The 24,040-nt window shown below is 42.0% G+C and overlaps 1 protein-coding gene across 1 annotated transcript in view; it reads right to left on the bottom strand.

Moving 5' to 3' along the window:
- Nucleotides 1-7,289: 7,289 nt before the first annotated feature.
- Nucleotides 7,290-24,040, bottom strand: part of LOC102152916 (zinc finger protein 671) — a 62,182-nt gene continuing 45,431 nt past the window's right edge. The window contains exons 5-7 of the mRNA XM_038525518.1: nucleotides 12,346-12,472; nucleotides 11,315-11,437; nucleotides 7,290-10,706 (exon numbers count right to left, since the gene is read on the bottom strand). Of these exons, the coding sequence (XP_038381446.1) occupies nucleotides 9,511-10,706; nucleotides 11,315-11,437; nucleotides 12,346-12,472 (1,446 nt within the window). The 3' untranslated portion in view covers nucleotides 7,290-9,510. The remainder of the gene's footprint in view (nucleotides 10,707-11,314; nucleotides 11,438-12,345; nucleotides 12,473-24,040) is intronic.

Raw genomic sequence — 24,040 nt, 5'->3', positions numbered from 1 at the left:
TGTGGGGAGCCTGTTTCTCCCTCTGCCTGTGTCTCTACCTCTCTCTGTGTGTGTCTCATGAATAAAAAAAAGAAAGAGAAGAAAGAGAAGAAAGAAAGGAAAGAAAGGAAAGAAAGGAAGAAAGAAAGAAAAGAAAGAAAGAAAGAAAGAAAGAAAGAAAGAAAGAAAGAAAGAAAGAAAGAAAGAAAGAAAGAAAGAAAGAGGAAACACATGAACATAGTAGGGGGAAAAGAGGCAAACCAGAATACAGATTCTTTTTTAAAAAAACATTTGTTGGGGCGCCTGGGTGGCTCAGCGGTTGGATGTCCGCCTTCAGCCCAGGGTGTGATCCTGGAGACCCGGGAATGGGTCCCGCATTGGGCTTCCTGCATGGAGCCTGCTTCTCTCTCTGCCTCTGCCTATGTCTCTGCCTCTCTCTGTGTGTCTCCCATGAATAAATAAATATTTAAAAATTTTTGTTTGTTTGTTTGTTTGTTTGTGAGAGACAGAGAAAAAGGAAGAGACACAGGTAGAGAGAGAAGCCGGAGCCCCATGCGGGACTCATCCCAAACCAGGATAATGCCCTGAGCCGCGAAGGCAGACGCTCAACCACTGAGCCACCCAGGCGTCCCAACAAATTGGAATTTAAATAAAAACTAGGAAAAAAGGGGACGTCTGGGTAGCTCAGTGGTAGAGCGTCTGCCTTGGACTCAGGGCGTGATCCTGGGGTCCTGGGATTGAGTCCCGCATGGAGCTCCCTTCAGGGAGCATGATCTCCCTCTCTATGTCTTTGCCTCTCTCTGTGTGTCTCTCATGAATAAATAAATAAAATCTTTTTTTAAAATTAGGCAAAAACCAGTGACTATGTAGTGATTCAAAGGTGGTGGCAGATAAAGCTCTGGGGAAACATCAATTGATGATGAAAAAATTAATACTTTAGAGAAATTTTAGCAGTGAAGTCTGAAAGGATGTAGAATTAATCTGAGCAGTTGACTTACTAGAGTCACTAATCATTTTGCTTCCAAAGTGAAATTTTCCTCATTCTTTTTTTTAAAAAAGATTTTTATTTATTTGAGAGAGAGAGAGAGAGCGAGAGACCAAGCCTGGGTGAGGTGAGGGGCAGAGGGAAATGGAGAGGCAAACTCCCCACTGAATAAGGAGCCCAACACTGGGCTCAATCCCAGGACTCCGGGATTATGACCTGAGCCAAAGGCAGTTGCTTAACCGATTTAGCCATCCAGGGACCCAAAAATTTCTTCATTCTTTTTTTTTTTTTTTTAAAGATTTTATTTATTTATTCATGAGAGGCACAGACAGAGAGGCAGAGACACAGGCAGAGGGAGAAGCAGGTTCCATGCAGGAAGCCCGATGCGAGACTGGATCCGGGACTCCAGGATCACATCCTGGGCCGAAGGCAGGTGATAAACCGCTGAGCCACCCAGGGATCCTCAAATTTTCTTCATTCTTAAAAACACTGAGCATACCTGTGTGGAGGCAAAAAATAATGTAGACACTTGATAATGATTTTATATTATTATTGGTACAATAAAAATACTTGCTTTATGAAATAAACTTTTTACCTTTAAAAAAAATACATACCTGGGGCGCCTGGGTAGCTCAGTCAGTTAAGCATCTGACTTTTGATTTCAGCTGAAGTCGTGATCCCAGTGTTGTGAGATTTATCCCCACAGCAGTCTCTGCATGGAGCACGGAGTCTGTTTAAGATTCTTCCTCTCCCTTTGCCCCAATCCCTCCACTTGTGTGACCCCATGCCCTGTCTCTCTCTCAAAAAACAAAAACAGGGATCCCTGGGTGGCGCAGTGGTTTGGCGCCTGCCTTTGGCCCAGGGCACGATCCTGGAGACCCGGGATCGAATCCCACGTCGGGCTCCTGGTGCATGGAGCCTGCTTCTCCCTCTGCCTGTGTCTCTGCCTCTCTCTCTCTCACTGTGTGCCTATCATAAGTAAATAAAAATTAAAAAAAAAAAAAAAACAAAAACAAAAACAAAACCCTAATTGAATAAAATTGTATATTTGAGATTTGCTGTAAAATTTCCACATAAGTAAATGCTGTCTGTGTGATGTATTCACAGTCCTTGTTATTCTTCCCACTTTAATATTAATATATTTTTATATCTCTTCTAGAACCTTTCAAAAATGTATCCTTCCATCACTAATTTTGAGAGTTCTCTTTACCACAATACTTTTTCTAAGAAAAGAAGTTTAAGTATTTACTTAGCCTTTCATTTAATGGTATTATGTAAAGTCTTATTTTCTGTATTTTTAATTGTTTTTCAATATTCAAAAAATATTATTCCTCATATTGTCTAAATGAATGATGAATACCAGCCTTCCAGGGCACTGGATGAACAGCAGGAAACAACTTGGGTATCTGGATAGCTCAGTCATTTGAGAGTTCAACTCTGGATTTAGGCTCAGGTCATGATCTGGAGGTCATGGGATCGAGTTCTATATTGGGCTCTGGGCTCAGCAGAGTCTCCTTGGGATTCCCTTTTTCCCTCTCACTCTGTCCCTCCCCTCCCACTTGCTCTTTAATAAATCTCTTTAAGATAAAAATATTGCAGTGTGTTTTCAAAGTTTTAAATATTTTATTTATTTATTTATTTTTTAAAATTTTTTATTTATTTATGATAGTCACAGAGAGAGAGAGAGAGAGGCAGAGACACAGGCAGAGGGAGAAGCAGGCTCCATGCACTGGGAGCCCGACGTGGGATTCGATCCCGGGTCTCCAGGATCGCACCCTGGGCCAAAGGCAGGTGCTAAACCGCTGCGCCACCCAGGGATCCCAAATATTTTATTTATTTTTAAATTTATTTGAGGTAGTGAAAGAGAGCACAAGTGGGAAGGAGAGGGAGAAGCAGGCTCACTGCTGATCAGGGAGCCTGATCAGGGGCTCTATCCCAGGGCTCTCGGATCATAACCTGAGCCCAAAGCTGATGCCCAACCAACTGAGCCACCCAGGTCCCCATGTTTTCGAAGTTTTATAAGTAAAGTATTACTAAGCATGAACCAAACCAGATGGAACAAAACAGTTTTTGAATATTTGCATTCACTGAAATTAAAAATTAATGGAAAAAATGGACGCCTGGGTGGCTCAGTGGTTGAGTGTCTGCCTTTGGCTCAGGGCATGATCCTGGAGTCCTGGGATCCAGTCCCGCATCAGGCTCCTGGCAGGGAATCTGCTTCTCCCTCTGCCTATGTCTCTGCCTCTCTATGTCTCTCATGAGTAAATAAATCTAAAAAAATTTAATAGAAAATGAAATGAAGCTATATTATATAGAATGTAAAATATGGATGGTAATAATCTTAGCATGTTTTTAGCAGTGTTTCTGAACAAGAAATTCTTAGAGGAAAGAGATAATAAATTATGAAATGTTTTTCTCACAAACATTAGAAAAATGCCTAACTTTGGAAATGTCACTGAATTTCTCAAATATACACTTAGTCTTTGGTTGAAACATTATTTTAAGTCCATTTCCCCTTACCCAATATTGACATCATCTTTCATAAAAATAATATTCAAGCATGACTTATAATTTGGAGTTTGTTAGTGTGGCCTGCAAAGGTAAAGACGTGTGGGAAAACTATCCAGATGCCAAACATGTAAAATTTTATATATCTTTTCTAATATTGTTTTACAAGCCACATTTTACACAGTAGGGAGAAAAAGAACTTTTTTCTCCCAAATTTCCAAAATGATGATTTAATTCTGGATTAAGTCAATAATACCTGCTTTCATTTTGCAAATGAGTAAATGAAATGAAATGAAGAGTAATTAGCGTTAAAATATTGAAGAGATGCCTCACTCTTGGGAAACAAACTTCTAGACTGATAATAACCCGATTGTGGGATAGAGGAATTATGTCCCACTATCAATTTTAATTGACATCCTATAGTCACTGATTAGTAAATTCCACCAAGGGAATGGGGAGGAGAAAAAAAATTAAGATTTTATTTATTCACTCATGAGAGACAGAGAGAGAGACAGAGAGAGAGGCAGAGACAACACAGGCATGGAGAAGCTCCATGCAGGGAGCCCGATATGGGACTTGATCCTGGGACCCAAGGATCATGCCCAGGACCTAAGGCAGGCACTCAACCGCTTAGCCACCCAGGTATCCCTAAAAAAAAATTTTTTTTAAAAGATTTTATTTATTTATTCATGGGAGACACAGAGAGAGGCAGAGAAACAGGCAGAGGGAGAGAAGCAGGCTCCATGTAGGAAGCTGGAAGTGAGACTCGATCCTGGGTCTCTGGGATCACACCCTGAGCCAAAGGCTCAACTGCTGAGCCATCCAGGCATCCCCCATAAAAATTTTAATTAAAAAAAAATAGAAGGTCCTTAACTTGGGAAACCTGGCTGGCTCAGTCTGTAGAGAATGTGACTCTTGAATTTGGGGTCCTGAGTTCAAGCCCCATATTGGGCATAGAGCTTACTTAAAAGAAAAAGGACTAGGTAGATTTATATGACATCATATCCATTCCAATAACACACTATGGTTGGGGGAGGCAATAATCATACATGGTTTCTTTTTTTTTTTTTTTAAGATTTTATTTATTCATTCATGAGAGATAGAGAGAGAGAGAGGCAGAGACATAGGCAGAGGGAGAAGCAGGCTCCATGCAGGGAGCCTGATGCAGGACTCCATCCAGGGACTCCAGGATAACAACCCTAGCCGAAGGCAGACAGATGCTCAACCGCTGAGCCACCCAGGAATCCCTCATACATGGTTTCTGTCCAGAAATTCCTTTGTGGACTTTACTCTCACCTGTAAGCCTCCTATAGAATAACATTCCTGATATTTCCCTCTCAATTTTCATTTGACTTTTAAGTTGTAACAATACATAGATCATCAAGTCTAGTAATTGTATATTTTTTTTTTACTGCCCTCAAGCCATGTTACCAGTATGATTCAAAGTAGACTTGGGGTCCCTTCTGCAAGGTCATGAGACCCTGACCTTCCCATCACTTAGTCATAATCTTCTGCATTTCCTTGCCTGGTTATAATCAGAATAGGTTCTAAGAGGATTATAGAAGCCTCTTTTTTATAGTCTTAATATTTTATTTTATTTTATTAAAGATTTTATTTATTCATGAGAGACAGAGAGAGAGAGAGAGAGAGGCTGAGACACAGGCAGTGGGAGAAGCAGGCTCCATGCAGGGAGCCCAATGTAGGACTTGATCCTGGTACTCCAGGATCACATCCTGGGCCGAAGGCAGGTGCTAAACCACTGAGCCACCCAGGGATCCCCTAGTCTTAACATTTTATTTATTTATTTATTTATTTATTTATTTATTTATTTATTTATTTATTTATTTTTATTTATGATAGTTACAGAGAGAGAGAGAGGCAGAGACACAGGCAGAGGGAGAAGCAGGCTCCATGCACCGGGAGCCCGACGTGGGACTCGATCCCGGGTCTCCAGGATCGCGCCCTGGGCCAAAGGCAGGCACCAAACCGCTGCGCCACCCAGGGATCCCCAGTCTTAACATTTTAAAAGTTCATTATGACTAAGATGAATTGGGAGAATTTGTCCCAGTACTTTGAACAGATTACCAGTTTCTTACAGTGATCCATGAAAATTTTAGTAACTATTCCATCTACCTTCTCTTTTTATTATTTATTTAAAAGATTTATTTATTTATGATAGACATAGAGAGAGAGAGAGAAGTAGAGACACAGGAGAGGGAGAAGCAGGCTCCATGCTGGGAGCCCAACGTGGGACTCGATCCCAGGACTCCAGGATCATGTCCTGGGCCAAAGGCAGGCACCAAACCGCTGAGCCACCCAGGGATCCCTATCTTCTCCTTTTAAAAGATGTCACTTTTAATTAACCTCCTGAACATCTTTATCTAATTCAGTTATTCTGAGATTGCTTCCATGTCTTTTATTTATAATTACCTTTTTTCTGAAGAATCCTTCTTTCTCCCAACATTAAACCCCAAGAGAGTTGAACAAAGAGATGCATAGCATCATGCCTCACATATGTCTCCCCTTTTATTGTGGCAATCATCAGCTGGCTCAGAGGGATGGCGATAGAAGGTATGGTATCATACTGAACCATAGGTTGTAATCTACAGCTTTGAGAGCCTCTAGCTGCCTCTCTGATGCTTTTATTTTTACTAGAATAAGTGGGGGGTGGGTACAGCCAAGGAACCACACTCTTGGCTGACATCCTCTGTTTGTATTTGATTTATAATCTATTTAGCATGGACCTACAAACTCCAGTTGTCACTTAACGTTTTTCCTCCTCTTTCTGGGTGCAGCATTTCTGCATATGGAACCCAAGGATGGTCTGGAAACCAACCTGTTGACAAAAATCCTTCCTTATCAGCCTCTGTCATCTTTCTTCCTGTGCAATACATCATTTTTTAAAAAGTAGGCTCCACACTCAATGGGGGGGATGGGGGCTTGAACTCACGATCCCTGAGATCAAGAGTCACATGCTCTACCAGTGAGCCAGCCAGGCAGTCTCCTCTTAGGCATTATTATTTGAACTAGAATCAAGGGTTGTGTCAAATATCCCATCCTCATCACCAACTGCAAATGTCTCACAAGTACTGTAATTAAAATACTTGCAAGACTCCACAGAACATATTCATATGAGGTTTTCTTAAAAGCAAAGGATGTAACATAGCAAGAAAAAGAAAATGCAGGACCATATTGGAGTCAAATATCCAGGCAGTTTCCCAGATTCTTATTCACACACTCTCCCAGATTAAGCCACAAATATGTGAGTGATGAACCCTGGCTTCCAGAGAGTCAGAAGATCCCAGTAGGAGGTTTTTATGTATTTCTGGTAATACAGTCAAGCTGGACTATCTAACCATTATGCCAGTTGGAAACCATCAGCAAAACAAACTGGGACTTGGTATGGTCAGGAAATTTTTGGATATTATTATTATTATTATTTTTAAAAGATTTTATTTATTTATTCTTGAGACACACACACAGACACACAGAGAGAGAGAGAGAGAGAGAGAGAGAGAGAGAAAGGCAGAGACACAGGCAGAGGGAGAAGCAGGCTCCACGCAAGGAGCCCAATGTGGGACCCAATCCTGGGTCTCCAGAATCACGCCCCAGGCTGAAGGTGGCACTAAACCGCTGATCCACCTGGGCTGCCCAATTTTTGGATATTAAACAATACATAATAAATCCCATGGGCCGGGCACCCCCGGTGGTGCAGCGGTTTAGTGCCGCCTGCAGCCCGGGGTGTGATCCTGGAGACCCGGGATCGAGGCCGGCGTCGGGCTCCCTGCATTGAGCCCGCTTCTCCCTCTGCCTGTGTCTCTGCCTCTCAATCTCGCTCTCTGAATAAATAAATTAAAAAAAAATCTTTAAAAAAAAAAATAAATCCCACGGGCCTTATCTTAACAGAGTGTCAAAGCCAGATACTCAGAAGTCACTAGAAATAAAGCTAGATATTTTTTAGTGCAATTTTATTTTATTTTATTTTTAAGATTGTATTTATTTATTCATGACAGACACAGACAGAGAGAGAGAGGCAGACACAGGCAGAGGGAGAAGCAGGCTCCACGCAGGGAGCCAGATGTGGGACTTGATCCTGGGTCTCCAGGATCACACCCCGGGCCAAAGGTGGCGCTAAACCACTGGGCCACCAGGGCTACCCTTTTTAGTGCAATTTTAAACCAATTCTAGAAACAAAGGCACAATATATCAAAATGTGGGGAATGCTGCACATTACAGGGAATTACAGGGAAACTTACAAAATGACTATGTTAGAAGAGAGTTCTCAAATAAATAAGAGTCCTCCTTAGGAAAACAGGAAAAAGACAAATTAAATCCTATAGGCAACCCTGTTTACTCCATCATCTCTGTCCTAGCATCTTGGGAGTAGTCCTGCCTCAGTGGCAGCATAAATTGGCAACTAATGAAAGTGGTTTCTATATGAGTTACTAAGAACATTGAATAAGTCACAAAAACTACATCCCTAGAATCCCAGATCTCCTTTCTGTCACCCAGTTTCCTGCTAGCATAGAAATAGTTCTGACCTGAGGCATCTCGAGTTGAAGGGAATCCACAAAATATTTAGATTATTTGTCTGCAAGTGATCTTGACCACAGGAGACATAGCTCTGGAAGTCCTGAAAATTTCTGTGCTCTTCTCATCCTGTTCACTACAGTATGGGAATACTGTGAGCACCTGGTACCTTTCACGGTACCTTCTACTGTGCTGCAATGTCTCTAACTCTTTATTAGTCACACTTTGGTTTCTGTATCCATTACAGTTCCCACCTGGCTCCTGTAGGTTTTCCCACCAGTGACACCGGTCTACTGAATTCTGAACTCAGGCTCCCTGTCAGGTACCAGAGGCCAGTCTCCTTTTAACAGTTCTTGGTGATATGAACAGTCCAGGGGAAAAGGGACCAAACTCATTCTGCTTCTAGATGCACTGGAGATTGTCACAACCACATCTCCACATAGTTACTTATGGACCCACAAATTAAACTAGCACCCAGGCTGTCATGAAAGGCCTCACAAAGCTTCCTTTTAGGTCTTTCCTAAAAGACCTTGGGTAGCAACACAAATTAGGCCAAACCTGGAGTGAGAGCTTTTTTCTGCCATCATAGTCTCCTCTTTGAGACATGGAAAACTGAGGACTCTTACAACTTTATCCTTTCATGTAGTTAGAATACAACTGTGTTCTCAACACTACACACAATGAGCAGGACCTTCCAGATTAAAAACAGCTCAAAGAAGAAGTACTTCATTATTGTAGAAACATGAGTGATGTGAGGTTTGTGGTTCCAAGGCTAGAGGACATGAGACTGTATACATCCACAGGAGTCTCACACAAGATGAAAAAGTCCATGAAAATCAACCTTTGCAAGCTACCTGGAAAACGCATCTTGTGTGCTGATTCTTTCCATGCCTAACTCAGACAGAAGGGGGCAAATGAAAAAGTCCATGAAAAGCAACTTTTGCAAGCTACCTGGAAAACCTATCCTGTGTGCTGATTCTTTCCATGCCTAACTCGGACAGAAGGGGGCATGGGACATGGAGGCCAATCACGACTCCTTATAAAGCCTGTGGAGATAGCAAAGAAGTCTGCCTGCCTGAGCATGCCAGGGTGACTGACATGCACTCGGAGACTCCCCCAGATGGTAACAGCAGGTCAGCTCTTGCCACTGGCAAAGGGACTCAGCAGTGTACAATGTACAACACAGCTCCTGAAAGTACCAGACATAGCAGGCTCTCACAAGGAATCTCCCTAGCACAGATGTTTGTGTCTATGAGGTACTACTTTTAAATGATGGCATACTCTCAGAACTTCACTCTGGGGAGAGCTATTGGGCTGAATAAGGAGATGGCACCTTCCCTGTACCGCTACAGCCTTTCTCCAGTGTGGACTTTTCAGGGCTGAATAAGATCTGGTCTTTGGGTAAAGGCTGTCTCATGTTCTTAGCACCCATAATCACCGCTAGGAATTCTCAAGTGAACAGTAAGTTGGGGGCACTGGCTAAAGGATTTCCCATATCTGATGTAGTATTAAGGCTTTTCTCCAGTATGAATCTTCTGGTGGAGAACAAGTGTGTGTTTACGGTTGAACTCTTTTCCACATTTGCTGCACACATAAGGCCGTTCATCAGTATGAACTTTCCAGTGCCGAATAAGATTTGGCCTTTGGGTAAAGGCTTTCCCACATCTGCTGCACTCATAAGGATTTTCTCCAGAGTGAACCTTCTGGTGCTGAACAAGTTTAGAGATGCAGCTAAAGGCTTTCCCACATCTGCTGCACTCATAATCACTGCTGTGAATTCTCCAATGTACATTGAGGTGGGAACTCTGGCTGAAGGCCTTCCCACATTCACTGCACTCATAAGGCCTTTCTCCAGTGTGAGTTCTCTGGTGCAGAACAAGTGTATGTTTGCGGCTGAACTCTTTCCCACATGTGCTACATACATAAGGCCTTGCTCCTGTGTGAACTTCTTGGTGTCTAATGAGGTTAGACTTACTACTAAAGAATTTTCCACAATTACTGCACTGATAGAGTCTTTCTCCAGTGTGAACTCGCCTGTGTTCGATAAGGCCAGAGATTTGTCGAAAGAACTTCCCACATTCACTGCATTCATAAGGCCTTTCTCCAGTGTGGATGGTCTTGTGTTTAAAGAGGTCACAGCTCTGACTAAAGAACTTCCCACATTTGCTGCATGCATAAGGCCTTTCTCCAGTGTGGATTCTCTGGTGCCGAGTAAGTGTGTCCTTGCGGGTGAATAATTTCCCACATTCGATGCATCTGTGCTGCTGCTGCTGTCTAGAGTGAAGGGCTCCCCCAAGCCTGGTGCTCTTGTGGGGCTTAGGGCTCACATGGGGAACCTGGTGCAGGTGAAGGCTGGAGGTGGCTGGAAAGCCCACTCTACCCTCACCATACACAAAGGTCTTCTCTGGTACACAGAATTGGTGGCTTTTCATGGAGTCCCTGCCCTCACCTCCTCTGAAGGATTTCTCTCCAGTGTGGCGCTGATGAAGATTCGCACTGAGCCAGAAGTGTTTCCAACTTGCCCCACATGGCTGTGGTTTCAGCCGGGCTTCTCCCACCTCATGTTCAGGCAGGTGTAAGATTCCTCTCAGTCTGGAGCCAGATCCGTCACATGGGTGGGTCTTCAGACTGGCCACAGGAGTCCTGACCTGTGACATTCCCTCTAAAGAAACACTCTGCTCGTCCTCCACTGCACACCGACAACCTGAAAGCAGACAAGTACTGCTGATGTGCATGTTAGACTTCTGTGGAGGGGCAACCCTGTTGTCAATGTGTGTATGACACACCCAGGAACACATCAGAGGGACTGTTTATAGGACAAGAGAGCTAGGGATGGGTTGAGGAAGGAGATGCAATGCAGAACTGGGTCTCTGAAGGTCACTGAATGAAAGGGGCCTCTTGAAGACAGGGATATGGGGATAGAGTACAGCAAGTGGCTTCCAGTAGGTATCTGGCTGTGAAGACCAGCAAGTGCTATGCAGAAGGGCAGGTGCAGGCCCAGGAAGGTCCACTTACAGGTGTATAGCTGGTGCTCAAGGATTATTTAGGGATATGTGTGCATCTCATGACACATTAAGTGTAGGCCAATGCTGAAGAACAATGTAGACTGAGCAGGAGTGTGGCCTGGGTATAGGGCTGATGGAAGATGGCAAGCGGCTAGAAGTCAGACAGGAGATAAGCTACAATGTCAAGAATGGAGAAGGATGGGTAGAAATTTTGTGTAGCCACCAGCCTTGAAGCTGAACACTGGTGTGAAAAGTTAATATAGTTTTGAATCCAATCTTGATATCCCCTTTCCTCATATCTACTCACCAGGTCCAGGTCCCTTCTGAGCCTCTCTCTCTGTGGCTGGGTTCATATTCACCTGTTCAGGCATCTGGGGATCTTCCCTTGGGTTCAGTTGTGTGACTAAGTGAGATCGTGAGGATGCAATTCCTAAGGGAGACATAGGACAGGTGAGCATCCTATAACACTGAACACTCCCTAAGTTTAAAAAAAAAATTACAAAAAAAAAAAAAAAAACCCTTGGCGGGGGGGGTGTGTGCCAACTGGGTGGCTAGTTGGTTGAGTTTCTGCCTCTTGGTTTTGACTCAGATCATGATTCAGGGTCATGGGATCATAGGGCCCTGCATTCAGTGTGGAATCTGCTTGGTATTCTCTCTCTCCCTCTACCCCTTCTCCCTGCTCATGCTCTCTCTGTTTCTCTCTCTAAAATGAATAAAGTCTTTTAAATTTTTTTTTTTTTTAAACCTTGAAGGAAGGTTTTGGAGAAACAGCACAAAGGTCCCCTTAAGTAGTGACTATGTGAGTGCCTATAACTCCTGGTACAATTAAGTTCCAGATGGGATGCTTGAGTGGCTTAGTGGTTGAGCATCTGCCTTTGGCTCAGGGCATGATCCTGGAGTCCCAGGATCAAGTCTCACACTGGGCTCTCTGCATGGAGCCTGCTTCTCCTCCCTCTTCCTATGTCTCTGCCTCTCTGTGTCTCTCATGAATAAATAAATAAAATCTTAAAAAAAAAAATTAAGTCCCAGAAAATGTCACCTGGAGAAAGGGAGCAGAACCTTAGGCACAGAGGTACCCTAATTCTGGACAGATTCAACAGGCTTGAAAATGACCAAGACTGTGGGGTTGACTGGGCAAACCACACCTTGTAACTCCCAATTCCTTTGCTGCATGGCTTTAGGACTGGCTAGCTAAGAGGTGAGAACACTCCTGACACCCATAGCATCTACCCTGGTAGATCAGGTAAGGAAGCAGTGCCTATGATCTGACCATGGGAAGGACAGAGCAGTCTCTGGAGAAAAAAGAGAAAGCAGATGGTATTGGCATGCAGACCTTACCCAGTGAGGCTAAAAGTGCAAAGTTCTCCAGCATCACATCCTGATATAAAAGTCTCTGAGAATCATCAAGGAGCATCCATTCTTCCCAGGAGAAGTACACAAACACGTCCTCAGAGATCACACAGCCCTGCAATGACATGGCCAGCAAGGTCCAGGGAAGTTTCTTGACTGAGTATCCCCACTCTATCCACCCATAACAATGTCATGCTTACCCACTCCCTACTTGCCAGCCAATCCCCCTGGGGTACCCTAAATCATACCCCCTAGACATAAACCTGGGCTCACTATTCTCATGGAAGCCTCCAAGAATGGGGATGCAGGACCATCAGTTTACACTCCTCTCGTGCAGATCACTTCTCAGACCACACCTCCCTCATAGTTTCAGCTACCTACCGTGACTCTTCTCACTCACACCACAGACATCACACCAGTCTCCTCACATGTCACTCTGCATACAACGTGGAGAGAACGCTTGTCAATACACCCAGGATCCCATCTTGTCCCAAACCTCTAAGCCCTAATTGCCAAAGGAAAGCCTCCATTCCTGCCAGAAGGTCTCCCCATCTGGACCTTTTCTTCAATTGCAGGCACCCAGAACTACATGCATATTTCAGGTACCCTCAGCCTTCTTTCAATTCTCTGCTGCACACTACTAGTTTCCTATAGCTGCTGTAACAAATCATAACCAGCTTTGTGGCTTAAGTTAACACAAATTTATCTTCTTATACTTGTAAAGATTATAAATCCAAAATGGGCTTCACTAGGATAAAATCAAGATGTCCTCAGAATTGTGTTCTGTCTGGCAGTTCCTCAGAAGAATTTGTTTTCCTACCTTTCCCAATTTCTGAAGACCTCCTGCATTCCTTAGCTCCTTGCCCCCTTCCTCTGTCTTTAGAGTCAGCAATTATTATCACTCTGACCTGTTTACTTCCTGAAATCTTTTTTAAAAAAGATTTATTTATTTATTCATGACAGACACACAGGCAGAGGCAGAGACACAGGCAGAGGGAGAAGCAGGCTCCATGCAGGGAGCCGGATATGGGATTTGATCCGGGATCCTGGGATCATGCTGAGTGGAAGGCAGACATTCAACCACTGAGCCACCCAGGCTTCCCTACTTCCTGAAATCTTGACTCTATCCTCCTGTGACTACACTGGGCCCATTGGATGATCTCTCATGTTAATATACTTAATCACACACATAAAGTCCCTTTTGCCACATGAGTTAACATATCCAGAGGTTCAAGGGATCAGAACATCGATAGCTTTGGGAGGCTGTTATATTATTGATAACACACATGCTGTGCCCTCACAGCCTGACCCCCTCTCCTGGGCCATCACTGGCCAGGAACTGACACCTCACCATGTACAACCTTCTGGGTATTGTAGTAACCACCATTCCACAGGGCTCAGAAAGGAAGCCAGGTGGTAATAATGTAGAAGGCAAAGGAATCATTTATTGAAAGCCTAAAGTATGCTGAGCCTGCCAGTCACTCCTAAGCTACATTTTGCAGTTCAAGCCTCCTTCTCAAGTCTCCAGCAGGTGGCCCATATCCTAAGCATGAATGAACTGTATCTGGCTATTTTGGAGGTTCAGGATTTGTATATACCAGCCTCACCCCTCCTAACTGTTTTAAAATATCTATCTATCTATCTATCTATCTATCTATCTATCTATCTATGAGAGAAAGCATGAGCAGGAGGAGGGGTAGAGGGAAAGAGAGAGAATCCACAAGCTGACTCCCACTGAGCATGGAGCCCAACCCAGGGCTGGATCCCAGGACCCTGAGAACAGGACCTGAGCTGAAACCAAGAGTCACACACTTAACCCCCTGAGCCACCCAGGTGTGCTTCACTCCTCCTAATTTGGGACACAAGGGGAACAGTTTTACCTCCGTGATATAAAATGAAAAATGAACACAAAACCTCCCTGGCAGAACTCTGTGAAGATATTTAAATATTCCTCACACATAACACTGCACTCATTAAGATAGCAGGAAAAAGTAGTTCATATATCTTGATGATGTTATATATAAAGCACTAAAAATGGTGCAAGGTGCATAGCGAGGGCTGGATATGGTCCTCATCACCACAAACCTGAGCTCTTATGTACCATGTAGTGGAAAGTGAGTCCAGGTTGTCAATTTGCAGAGTTAAAGACACTATCTATCAAAATTCAAACACACATACCCCAGACCAACAAGTAGCCTTAACAGGAATGATTAAAAATTTTCAGAATGGCATAGCATGTACAATCTGTGACACTCAAAATTATCTCAGGAAAAAAAAATCAAACATACAAAATGCTGTTATACATTTGGGGTAGCCTGTTGCACTAAGGATATGTTTTTCTAAGCAAGATGACTCAAGATTTACAATTTAAGAAATATTTTTTCCTCAGGACTAAATAGCAGCTTAGGGTGGACTTCATTTCAAATTTTGTAGCACATTTCTACTGTATTTTATGTTCAAATTCACCAACATTGAGCTTGAATTATAACCAACCATATGGTGTTTGGGTTCAAACTGAAAATGGAATCTGGCAGATGGCATCTGACTTCTGGGCCTGAGCTCTAGAGGGAAGCTACCTGGGTTTACAGCAAGTAACCCCATTATTGATTCTGGTCCTTGGACAGGAAGCCTCACCTGTCTATGCCTCCATTTCCTTATTGCTGATGTGAGGGAAAATAGTAGTATCCAAAACACAGGGTGGTTGGGATTGTTGTCTGAGGAACTATATGCTATCCTCTGGTCACTCTCCCAATACCACTTCAAACCCATCACAATGGAGGAAAGAAAGCAATTGTGGATCACCCACATCCTTTTAGCCTGCACTCTCGATTCAGAGGGTTCCAAGTGGTCATCTCCTGTGGGAACTAGAAACTCACCCCCCTCCCAAACCTCTCCAACTGTCACACTAAGGTAAACTGAGCCTCAGGTAGATCTGTGTAGTCAATGGAAGCTCAGACTAAATTCCTGACTGTCACCAGATTCCGTGTCCAATAGGACAGTATTCCTTAATATTGAAGACTGAGATACTATACACTTCTAGGGAGAAACAGTTAAGCCACTGAGTTCTATGGAAAATATCATACTATTTATTTAGGACACCTTCAACTTCTCTCAGCAGAAGTGTTTGTAGGTTTCAACAATGAAGTTTTCAGTAATATTCAGACAACTTTGTGGTTTTCCAATTTTAGTATATGTGCTGCCGAAGTGAGCACAACTTTGTGGTTTTCTTTTCTTTTTTTTTAAGATTTATTTATTTATTTATTTATTTATTTATTTATTTATTTATTTATGATAGACATAGAGAGAGAGGCAGAGATACAGGAGGGAGAAGCAGGCTTCATGCAGGGAGCCTGACTCGGGACTCGATCCTGGGACTCTAGGATCACGCCCTGGGCCAAAGGCAGGCGCTAAACCGCTGAGCCACCCAGGGATCTCCAACTTTGTGGTTTTCAATAAGGTATTTGGAAATAAGTGTTAAAGGAAGAACTTATTTTTAAAAATATATTATTAAAATATTTTATTTATTTATTCATGAGAGACACAGAGAGAGAGAGGCAGAGACTTAAGCAGAGGGAGAAACAGACTCTATGCAGGAAGCCCTATGTGGGACTTGATCCCGGGACTCCAAGACCATGCCCTGAGCTGAAGGCAGACACTTAACTGCTGAGCCATCCAAGTGTCCCTAAGGGAAGAACTTAAACAGATTTCATCATATTCATTCCTAAGATTTTTACTACGTGATGCTATAGAATTGATCTGTAAAAATTTCATCATTCAATTTTTGTGTTCTACATATTTTTGACATACAGACTACAGTTTATACACATCTATATCTACATCTTACATGAGTTCTTATACATGTCTTATATGTAAAGGGATAGAACCTATACATAGCACTATTACATTCATTTATGCTAGTGATTTTTCTGCACAAATTGATACGTTTTCTTCTTTAAGCAGCTCATGTTAGATAACATTGTTTCTTTTTTTTTTTTTTAATTTTTTTTTTAATTTATTTATGATAGTCACAGAGAGAGAGAGGCAGAGACACAGGCAGAGGGAGAAGCAGGCTCCATGCACCGGGAGCCCGACGTGGGATTTGATCCCGGGTCTCCAGGATCGCGCCCTGGGCCAAAGGCAGGCGCCAAACCGCTGCGCCACCCAGGGATCCCGATAACATTGTTTCTTTTCATAATATTAAAGCAACCTGGCATCACTGGAGTATCTTTCTCTTGATTATGGTATACAGTACATTTTTTTTTAATTTTTTATTTATTTATGATAGGCACACAGTGAGAGAGAGAGAGGCAGAGACACAGGCAGAGGGAGAAGCAGGCTCCATGCACCGGGAGCCTGACGTGGGATTCGATCCCGGGTCTCCAGGATCGCGCCCTGGGCCAAAGGCAGGCGCCAAACCGCTGCGCCACCCAGGGATCCCGGTATACAGTACATTTTATACGCTGCTGAACATTATTAATATTATCTCAGGGCTATTTGTATCTACATTTGTGAGTTAGTTCTAGTAAAGTTTTCAGATGAGTTCATCTTTACACTCTATTATGTGTTCTGTAAAGACAGTTGTACTTGGCATGAATTTCTAAATTTAAGTGTGCTTATCTTTTCATATGTCTAATGGCCACTTAGGTTCCCCCTTCCATTGACCACTCATGTTTTGCCCATTTAGACTAGTCTTATTTCTTGCTCTGATTAATACTATTTTTTTGTATGGACTATGTGTTGATCTTTTCACAATTTTAGACATTGGAGATATCAACCCCCCCATTCCAATATAATTGTTTCACATGGACAATATAGTGATTCAACAACTCTACACAATTCTCAGTGCTCATCATGGTAAGTGTACTCTTAATCCTCTTCAGCTTTCCCACCATCTCCCATCTGGTAACCATGTTCGTTCTCTATATTTAAGAGTCTTGTTTTCTGTTTCATTGTTTTCTTTCTTAAGATCCACATAAAAGTGAAATCATATGGTATTTGTCTTTCTCTACCAATATCACTTGGCAATATACTCTCTAGATCCATTCATATTATTGCATGTGTCATGATTTCATTCTTTTTTTATGGCTGAATAATATTCCTTTGGAGATAGATATATATATATATCACCTTGCCAGCTTGCAGTCCCACCAACAGTGCACAAGGGATCCTGTTCCTCCATATCCTCACCAACACTTGTTGTTTCTTGTGTTTTTTAATTTAGCCATTCTGACAGGTGTAAGGTGATCACTCATTGTAGTTTATTTATTTTCATTTCCCTGATGATGAATGATGTTGAGCAGCCTTTTATGGGCCCATTGGCTAGTTGGATGTCTTCTTTGGAGAAATGTCTGTTCGTGTCTTCTGCCCATTTTTTAACTAAATTATTTGGGTTTTGGTGTTGAGTTATACAAGTTCTTTATATATTTTAGATACTAACCCTTTATTGTTTACTTTGCTTCGCAGAAACATTTTGCTTGGATGTAGTCCTAGTATTTTATTTTGGTTTTTGCTTCCCTTGCATTAGGAGACATATCTAGAAAAATGTTGCTATGGCCAAAGTCAGAGAAATTACTACTGTGCTGCTCTCTTCTAGGATTTTTATTTCAGGTCTTCCATTTAGGTCTTTCATTCATTTTGAGTTTATTTTTGCATATGGTGTACGAAAGTGATCGTTGTTTTGCATATACTTGTTCAGTTTTCCTAACACCTTTTTTTTTTTTTTTTTTTTAGATTTTATTTATTTATTCATGAGAGACACACAGAGAGAGGCAGAGTCACAGGCAGAGGGAGAAGCATGCTTCCTGCAAGGAGCCCAATGCAGGACTCAATCCTGGATTCCGGGATCATGCCCTGAGCCAAAGGCAGATGCTCAACCACTGAACCACCCAGGTGTCCCAACACCATTTTTTTTCTTCAAAGATTTTATCAGGAAACCCGATGTGGGACTCGATCCTGAACCCGGAACTCCAGGATCATGCCCTGAGCCACAGGCAGACACTCAACCACTGAGCCACCCAGGCATCCCACCAACACCATTTGTTAAAAAGTCTTTCTCTTTGGATATTTTTGCTTCCTGAGTTGAAGATTAATTGACTGTACAGTAGTGGGTTTATTTCTGAGCTCTCTATTCTGTTCCATTGATCTATATGTCTATTATTCTGCCAGTACCATAATGTTTTGATTACTAGAGCTGTGTAGTATATCTTGAAATCTGTGATTGTGATACCTCCATTTTTATCCTTCTTTTCCAAGATTGCTTTGGCTACTTGGGGTCTTTTGTGGTGCCATACAAATTTTAGGATTATTTGTTCTAGTTCTGTGAAAAATGCTGTTGGGGGGGACGCCTGCGTGGCTCAGCGGTTGAGCGTCTGCCTTTGGCTCATGTCCTGATCCCAGAATCTGGGACTGAGCCCCTGATTTAATTTCTCCCTCTGCCTGTATCTCTGCCTCTCTCTGTGTGTGTTTTTCATGAATAAATAAATAAAATCTTTAAAAAAATGCTGTTGTTTTTTAATAAGAATTGCATTAAATGTGTAGATTGCTTTAGGTAATAGGAACATTTTAACAATATTTATTCTCAAAAAACAAACAAACAAACAAACAATATTTATTCTCCCAATCCATGAACATGTGGTATCTTTCCATTTGTTTCAGGGATCTTCACTTTATTTCGTCAGTATTTTACAGTTTTCATAGTATAGGTCTTTCACCTCCTTGGTTAAGAGCATCCCTAGGCATTTTATTATTTTTGGTGCAATCATAAAATGAGATTGTCTTATTTTTTCTTTATGCCACTTCATTATTAGTGCATAAAAATGCAATAGATTTGTATTCTGTGATCTTCCTGAATTCATTTGTCAATTCCAGTAGTTTTTTGGTGGAGTCTTTTGGGTTTTCTATATCAAGTATTACATCCTCTGCAAATAGTGAAAGATTTACTTCTTTCTTACCAATTTGGATGCCTTTTATTTTGCTGTCTTCATTGCTTTGGTTGGGACTTCCAGTACTATTTTGAATAAAAGTGGTTGGCAGTAGACATGCTTCTCTTGCTCCTGATCCTAGGGGAGAAAGCTCCCAGTTTTTCACCATGGAGTATGGTAACTGTGAGTTTTCTAGATATGACCTTTATCATGTTGAGGTATATTTCCTCTAAATTTACTTTGTTGAGGGTTTTTAGCATGAGTGGATGCTGTATTTTGTCAAACACTTTTTCTACATCTATTCAAATGATTGCATGGTTTTTATCTTTTCTCTTGTTGATATGATGTAGCACAATGATTTATTTGCAAATATTGAACCACCTTGTATCCCAGGAATAAATCCCACTTTATCATAGTGAATGATGTTTTAAAATGTTTGGTTGGGTTCAGTTTACTAGTATTTTCTTGAGAATTTCTGCACCTATGTTCATCAGAGATATTGGCCTATAGTTCTCTCTCTCTGTCTCTCTCTCTTGTATTGTCTTTATCTGGTTTGGTACCAGAGTAATTCTAGCCTGTACAATGAATTTGGGAGCTTTCCTTCCTCTTCTGTTTTATGGAACAGTTTGAGAAGAGTAAGCATTAACTCTGTTTTCAATGTTTAGTAGAATTCACCTGTGCAGCCATCTGGTCTTGAACTTTCCTTTGTCCAGAGATTTTTGATTACTGATTCAATTTCAAAGCTGGTAATCAGTGTGTTCAAATTTCCTATTTCTTCCTGGTTCAGTTTTGGGAGGTTATATGATTCTAGTAATTTATCTATCTCCTCTAGATTATCCAATTTGTTGGCATATAATGTTTCATAATATTCCTAAAATCCTTTGTATTTCTGAGGTTTTGGTTATTATTTCTCTTCTTTCGTTTCTGATTCTGTGTGAATCCTCTCTCCCTTTTTAATTTTTGTTCTCTAAAAAAAATTTAAAGACTTTATTTACTTGAGAGAGAGAGGGAGGGTAAGGGGGGAGAGGGGAAGGGAGAGAGGGGAGAGGGGGAAAGAGAGAGAGAGAATGGATATGATATGATTGGGGGGTGGCAGAGGGAGAGGCAGATTCCCTGCAGGGCAGGGAGCCTGATGTGGGACTCAATCCCAGGACCCTGGGATCATGACTTGAGCTGAAGGTAGATGCTTAACCAACTGAACCCAGGTGCCCCTAATTTTATTTTTGGTAAGTGTGACTAAAAGTTTATCAGTTTTGTTCATCTTTTCAAAGAAGCAAGCTCCTGGTTTCATTGATCTGTTCTATTTTTTTTATTTCTATTGTATTTCTGCTCTAATTTTTATCATTTCTTTCCTTTTACTGGTTTGGGGTTTTGTTTGTTCTTTTTCTAGCTCCCTTAGGTATAAGATTAGGTTGTTTATTTTTATTTATTTATTTTTTAAGATTTATTTATTTATTCATGATAGACAGAGAGACAGAGAGAGGCAGAGACACAGGCAGAGGAAGAAGCAGGCTCCATGCCGGGAGCCCGACGCGGGACTCGATCCTGGGACTCCAGGATCGCACCCCGGGCCAAAGGCAGGCACTAAACCACTGAGCCACCCAGGGATCCCAAGATTAGGTTGTTTATATGAGATTTTTCTTGCTGCTTGAGGTAGACCTGTATTGCTATAAAATTCCCTCTTAGGACAACTTTTGCTGCATCTCAAAAGATTTGACCATTGTGTTTTCGTTTTCATTTGTCTCTATGTATTTTGTTATTTCCTCTTTGATTTCTTGGTTGACCAATACATTGTTGAGTAGGATGTTATTTAACCTCTGTGTATTCGTTTGTATTCTTTACAGATTTTTTTCTTGTGATTTATTTTTAGTTTCAGAGCATTGCAGTCAGAAAAGATGCACGGTATGACTACACTTTTTGAATTTGTTGAGGGGCACATGGGCGGCTCAGTCGGTTAAGCACCTGCCTTTGGCTCATGTCCTGATCTCGGGGTCCTGGGATCCAGCCTTGCTTCAGGCTCTTGGCTCAGCAGTGAGTCTGCTTCTCCTTCTTTGATCTTTCTGGCTCTCACTCTCTCTCACATAAATAAAATCTTTTTTTTTTTTTTTTTTTTTAAGAATTTGTTGAGACTTGTTTTGTGGCCTAACATGATCTCTTCTGGATAATGTTCCACATACACTTGAATAGAAAATACATTGTTGTTTCAGGATGGAATGTTCTGAATATATGTTAGATACATCTAGTCCAATGTATCATTCAAAGTCACTGTTTCCTTGACTTTGTTTGATCTGTCCATCAATGTAATTAGGATATTAAAATCCTCTACTATTATTTTATTACTATCAATTATTCCCTTTATGTTTGCTATTAGCTGCTTTATGTATTTGGGTGTTCACATGTTGGGTTTATAAATAACTAAAATTATTATAGCTTCTTGTTAGATTATTCTCTTTATAATTATACAGTGCCTTGCTATGTCTTGTTACAGAATTTGTTTTAAAGCCTATTTTGTCCAACATAAGTATTGGTACCCTGGCTTTCTTTGCACTTCCATTTATGTGATGAATGCTTTTCCAGCCCTTCCCTTTCAATCTGTACGTATTTTGAAGTAAAAAATGAGTCTCTTATAGGCAGTATACAGTTTGAGCCTTGCTTTTGTTTTTGTACCCAATCCATCATCCTAAGTCTTCTGATTGAAGCATTTGATCCATTTACATTCAACATAATTGCTGATAGGTATGTACTTCTTGCCATTTTGTTACTTGTTTTGTGATTATTTTTGTAGTTCTTCTCTGTTCCTTTCTTCCCTTGCTCTCTGCTCTCATTATTTTCTGGCTTTTTTAGTTATACGCTCAGATTTCTCCCCTCTTCCTCCTCCCCATTTTTGCATATCTATTACAGGTTTTTCATTTTTGGTTTCCATTAGGTTTATATATAATATCTTATGCATATAACAGTCCATATTAAGCTGAGAGTCACAAGTTTGAACTCATTCTTTAATCCTCTTCCCTCCACTCCACATTTTAAGTCTATGGAATCATACTTTATATCCTTTTATTTTCTGAATCCCTTTACTGATTTTTATAGATATACTTAACTTTACTGCTTTTGATCTTCCTACTTTTCCTAGTCCCGTTTACAGTTTTTCCTTTCCACTTAAAAGAGTTCCCTTTAACATTTCTTCTAGGGCTGGTTTAATGGTGATGTATTCCTTATGAAGAGGTCCTGTCATGCCCTGCAGTGCAATGTCACCTATTCACCAGACCATGATGCCTCAGCAGTGTCCCCTACGTGTGCTATGTGCACCCTACTGTTGTGGCTGGCTGAGCCATTTTTGCCTTCAGTTCAGTAAATCTGCAAATGTTCTCTGACTATTGTGAGCAGAATTTGGTCCCTTTATTGTTAATGGAGCAGTCTGGGGCCACCTTGGCTTAAGTTGAGTCAGACCAGGCATTTGCCAGAGCTGCAGTCACAATGAATAGTGGGACACTGTTTCGTCCAGAGAGGCCGTCAGTGGTGGGTGTGGCCTAAAATAAGCCCAAATGTCTGCCCCAACCCAGTGCTGGGGCCACAGTCAAGCTGGTATGTGTGGTTATCTTTCCTTCTCCCCAGGACAGAAGTCACTTTGTAGTGGTGCTGGCCCCTGTCCAGACTGCCTGTACCCTGCCACGCTTGTGGCACCACCTTTGATGGAATCCTGCAGAAGGAGTGTTGGAGGGGTGGGTCGGCTGGAGAATGCAGGCATGTTAGCAAGGTTTGTGTTGTTCTGCTTGTGGGAGAGCAACTGAAGTCACTTTGGAGAACTCCTGTAGAGCAGGTCCACAGACAGCATGACACACATTGTGCTAACAGGGTTTGTACTGGTCTGCTATTGCAGGGAACCTATAGCCACTTTGGAGGGACTCCAGTGAGGCTGGACTGGAGAGAGTGGGGTGTGCCAATGGCAAGCTACGTGGAGAGGGTTCATACTGTGGTGGTTCCTGCAGGTGTTTGTGTAACTAGCTTGGGGGTGCAGCAGAGGAAAACGGTACCTGACAACTCTTAAAATCCTTGGAGCAGTCTCCTGAAAATTCTGCACCTCCAGGGATCCCTGGGTGGCACAGCGGTTTAATGCCTGCCTTTGGCCCAGGGCGCGATCCTGGAGACCCGGGATCAAATCCCACGTCGGGCTCCCAGTGCATGGAGCCTGCTTCTCCCTCTGCCTAGGTCTCTGCCTCTCTCTCTCTGTGTGACTATCATAAAAAATAAAAAAAAAATCTGCACCTCCAGCACATATTCTGAAACCAGCAAATAAATCTCCTTTCAGTACATATCAGGCATTTTTAAAACTGCTGCTTCTATGCTGTATCTCAATGGGGTTGTTTTTATGCTGTCTCTTTAAGGTCAGGGACTCTGTTTTCTATTGCCCTCCAAGGTCACTGATTTATTTTTAAAGTTCCAGTTGTTAACCATCCCTGATTTCAAGAACTCAGGAAGTTAAGCCCTTCTGGTTCTCGAAGCCAAATATGGGTATTAGTTTTCCCATTGTGGGTTCCTGGTGTCTGGGGTGCCTGGTGTGAAGTCTGCTCCTCTCCCTTCTCTGCCTACAGTGTCCCTCCCTCCCATAGTCTTGTGGGTTGGTTTGGTTCCTTACCGTGTCTCTGTCCTTCCTACCCCTTTCAACGTGGCCTCTTCTCTATATTTACCCGTGGAGAGTCTGTTCTATCAGTCTTTGGGTCATTTTCTGTTTGTTTGTTTGTTTTGTTTTTTTACACTGAAGTGTA

The sequence above is a fragment of the Canis lupus genome, chromosome 1 (assembly GCF_011100685.1).
Source record: "Canis lupus familiaris isolate Mischka breed German Shepherd chromosome 1, alternate assembly UU_Cfam_GSD_1.0, whole genome shotgun sequence".
NCBI classification, from domain to species: Eukaryota; Metazoa; Chordata; class Mammalia; order Carnivora; family Canidae; genus Canis; species Canis lupus.
The sequence above is the reverse complement of the archived record's forward strand: the minus strand, read 5'-3'. Positions and strand labels throughout refer to the sequence as shown.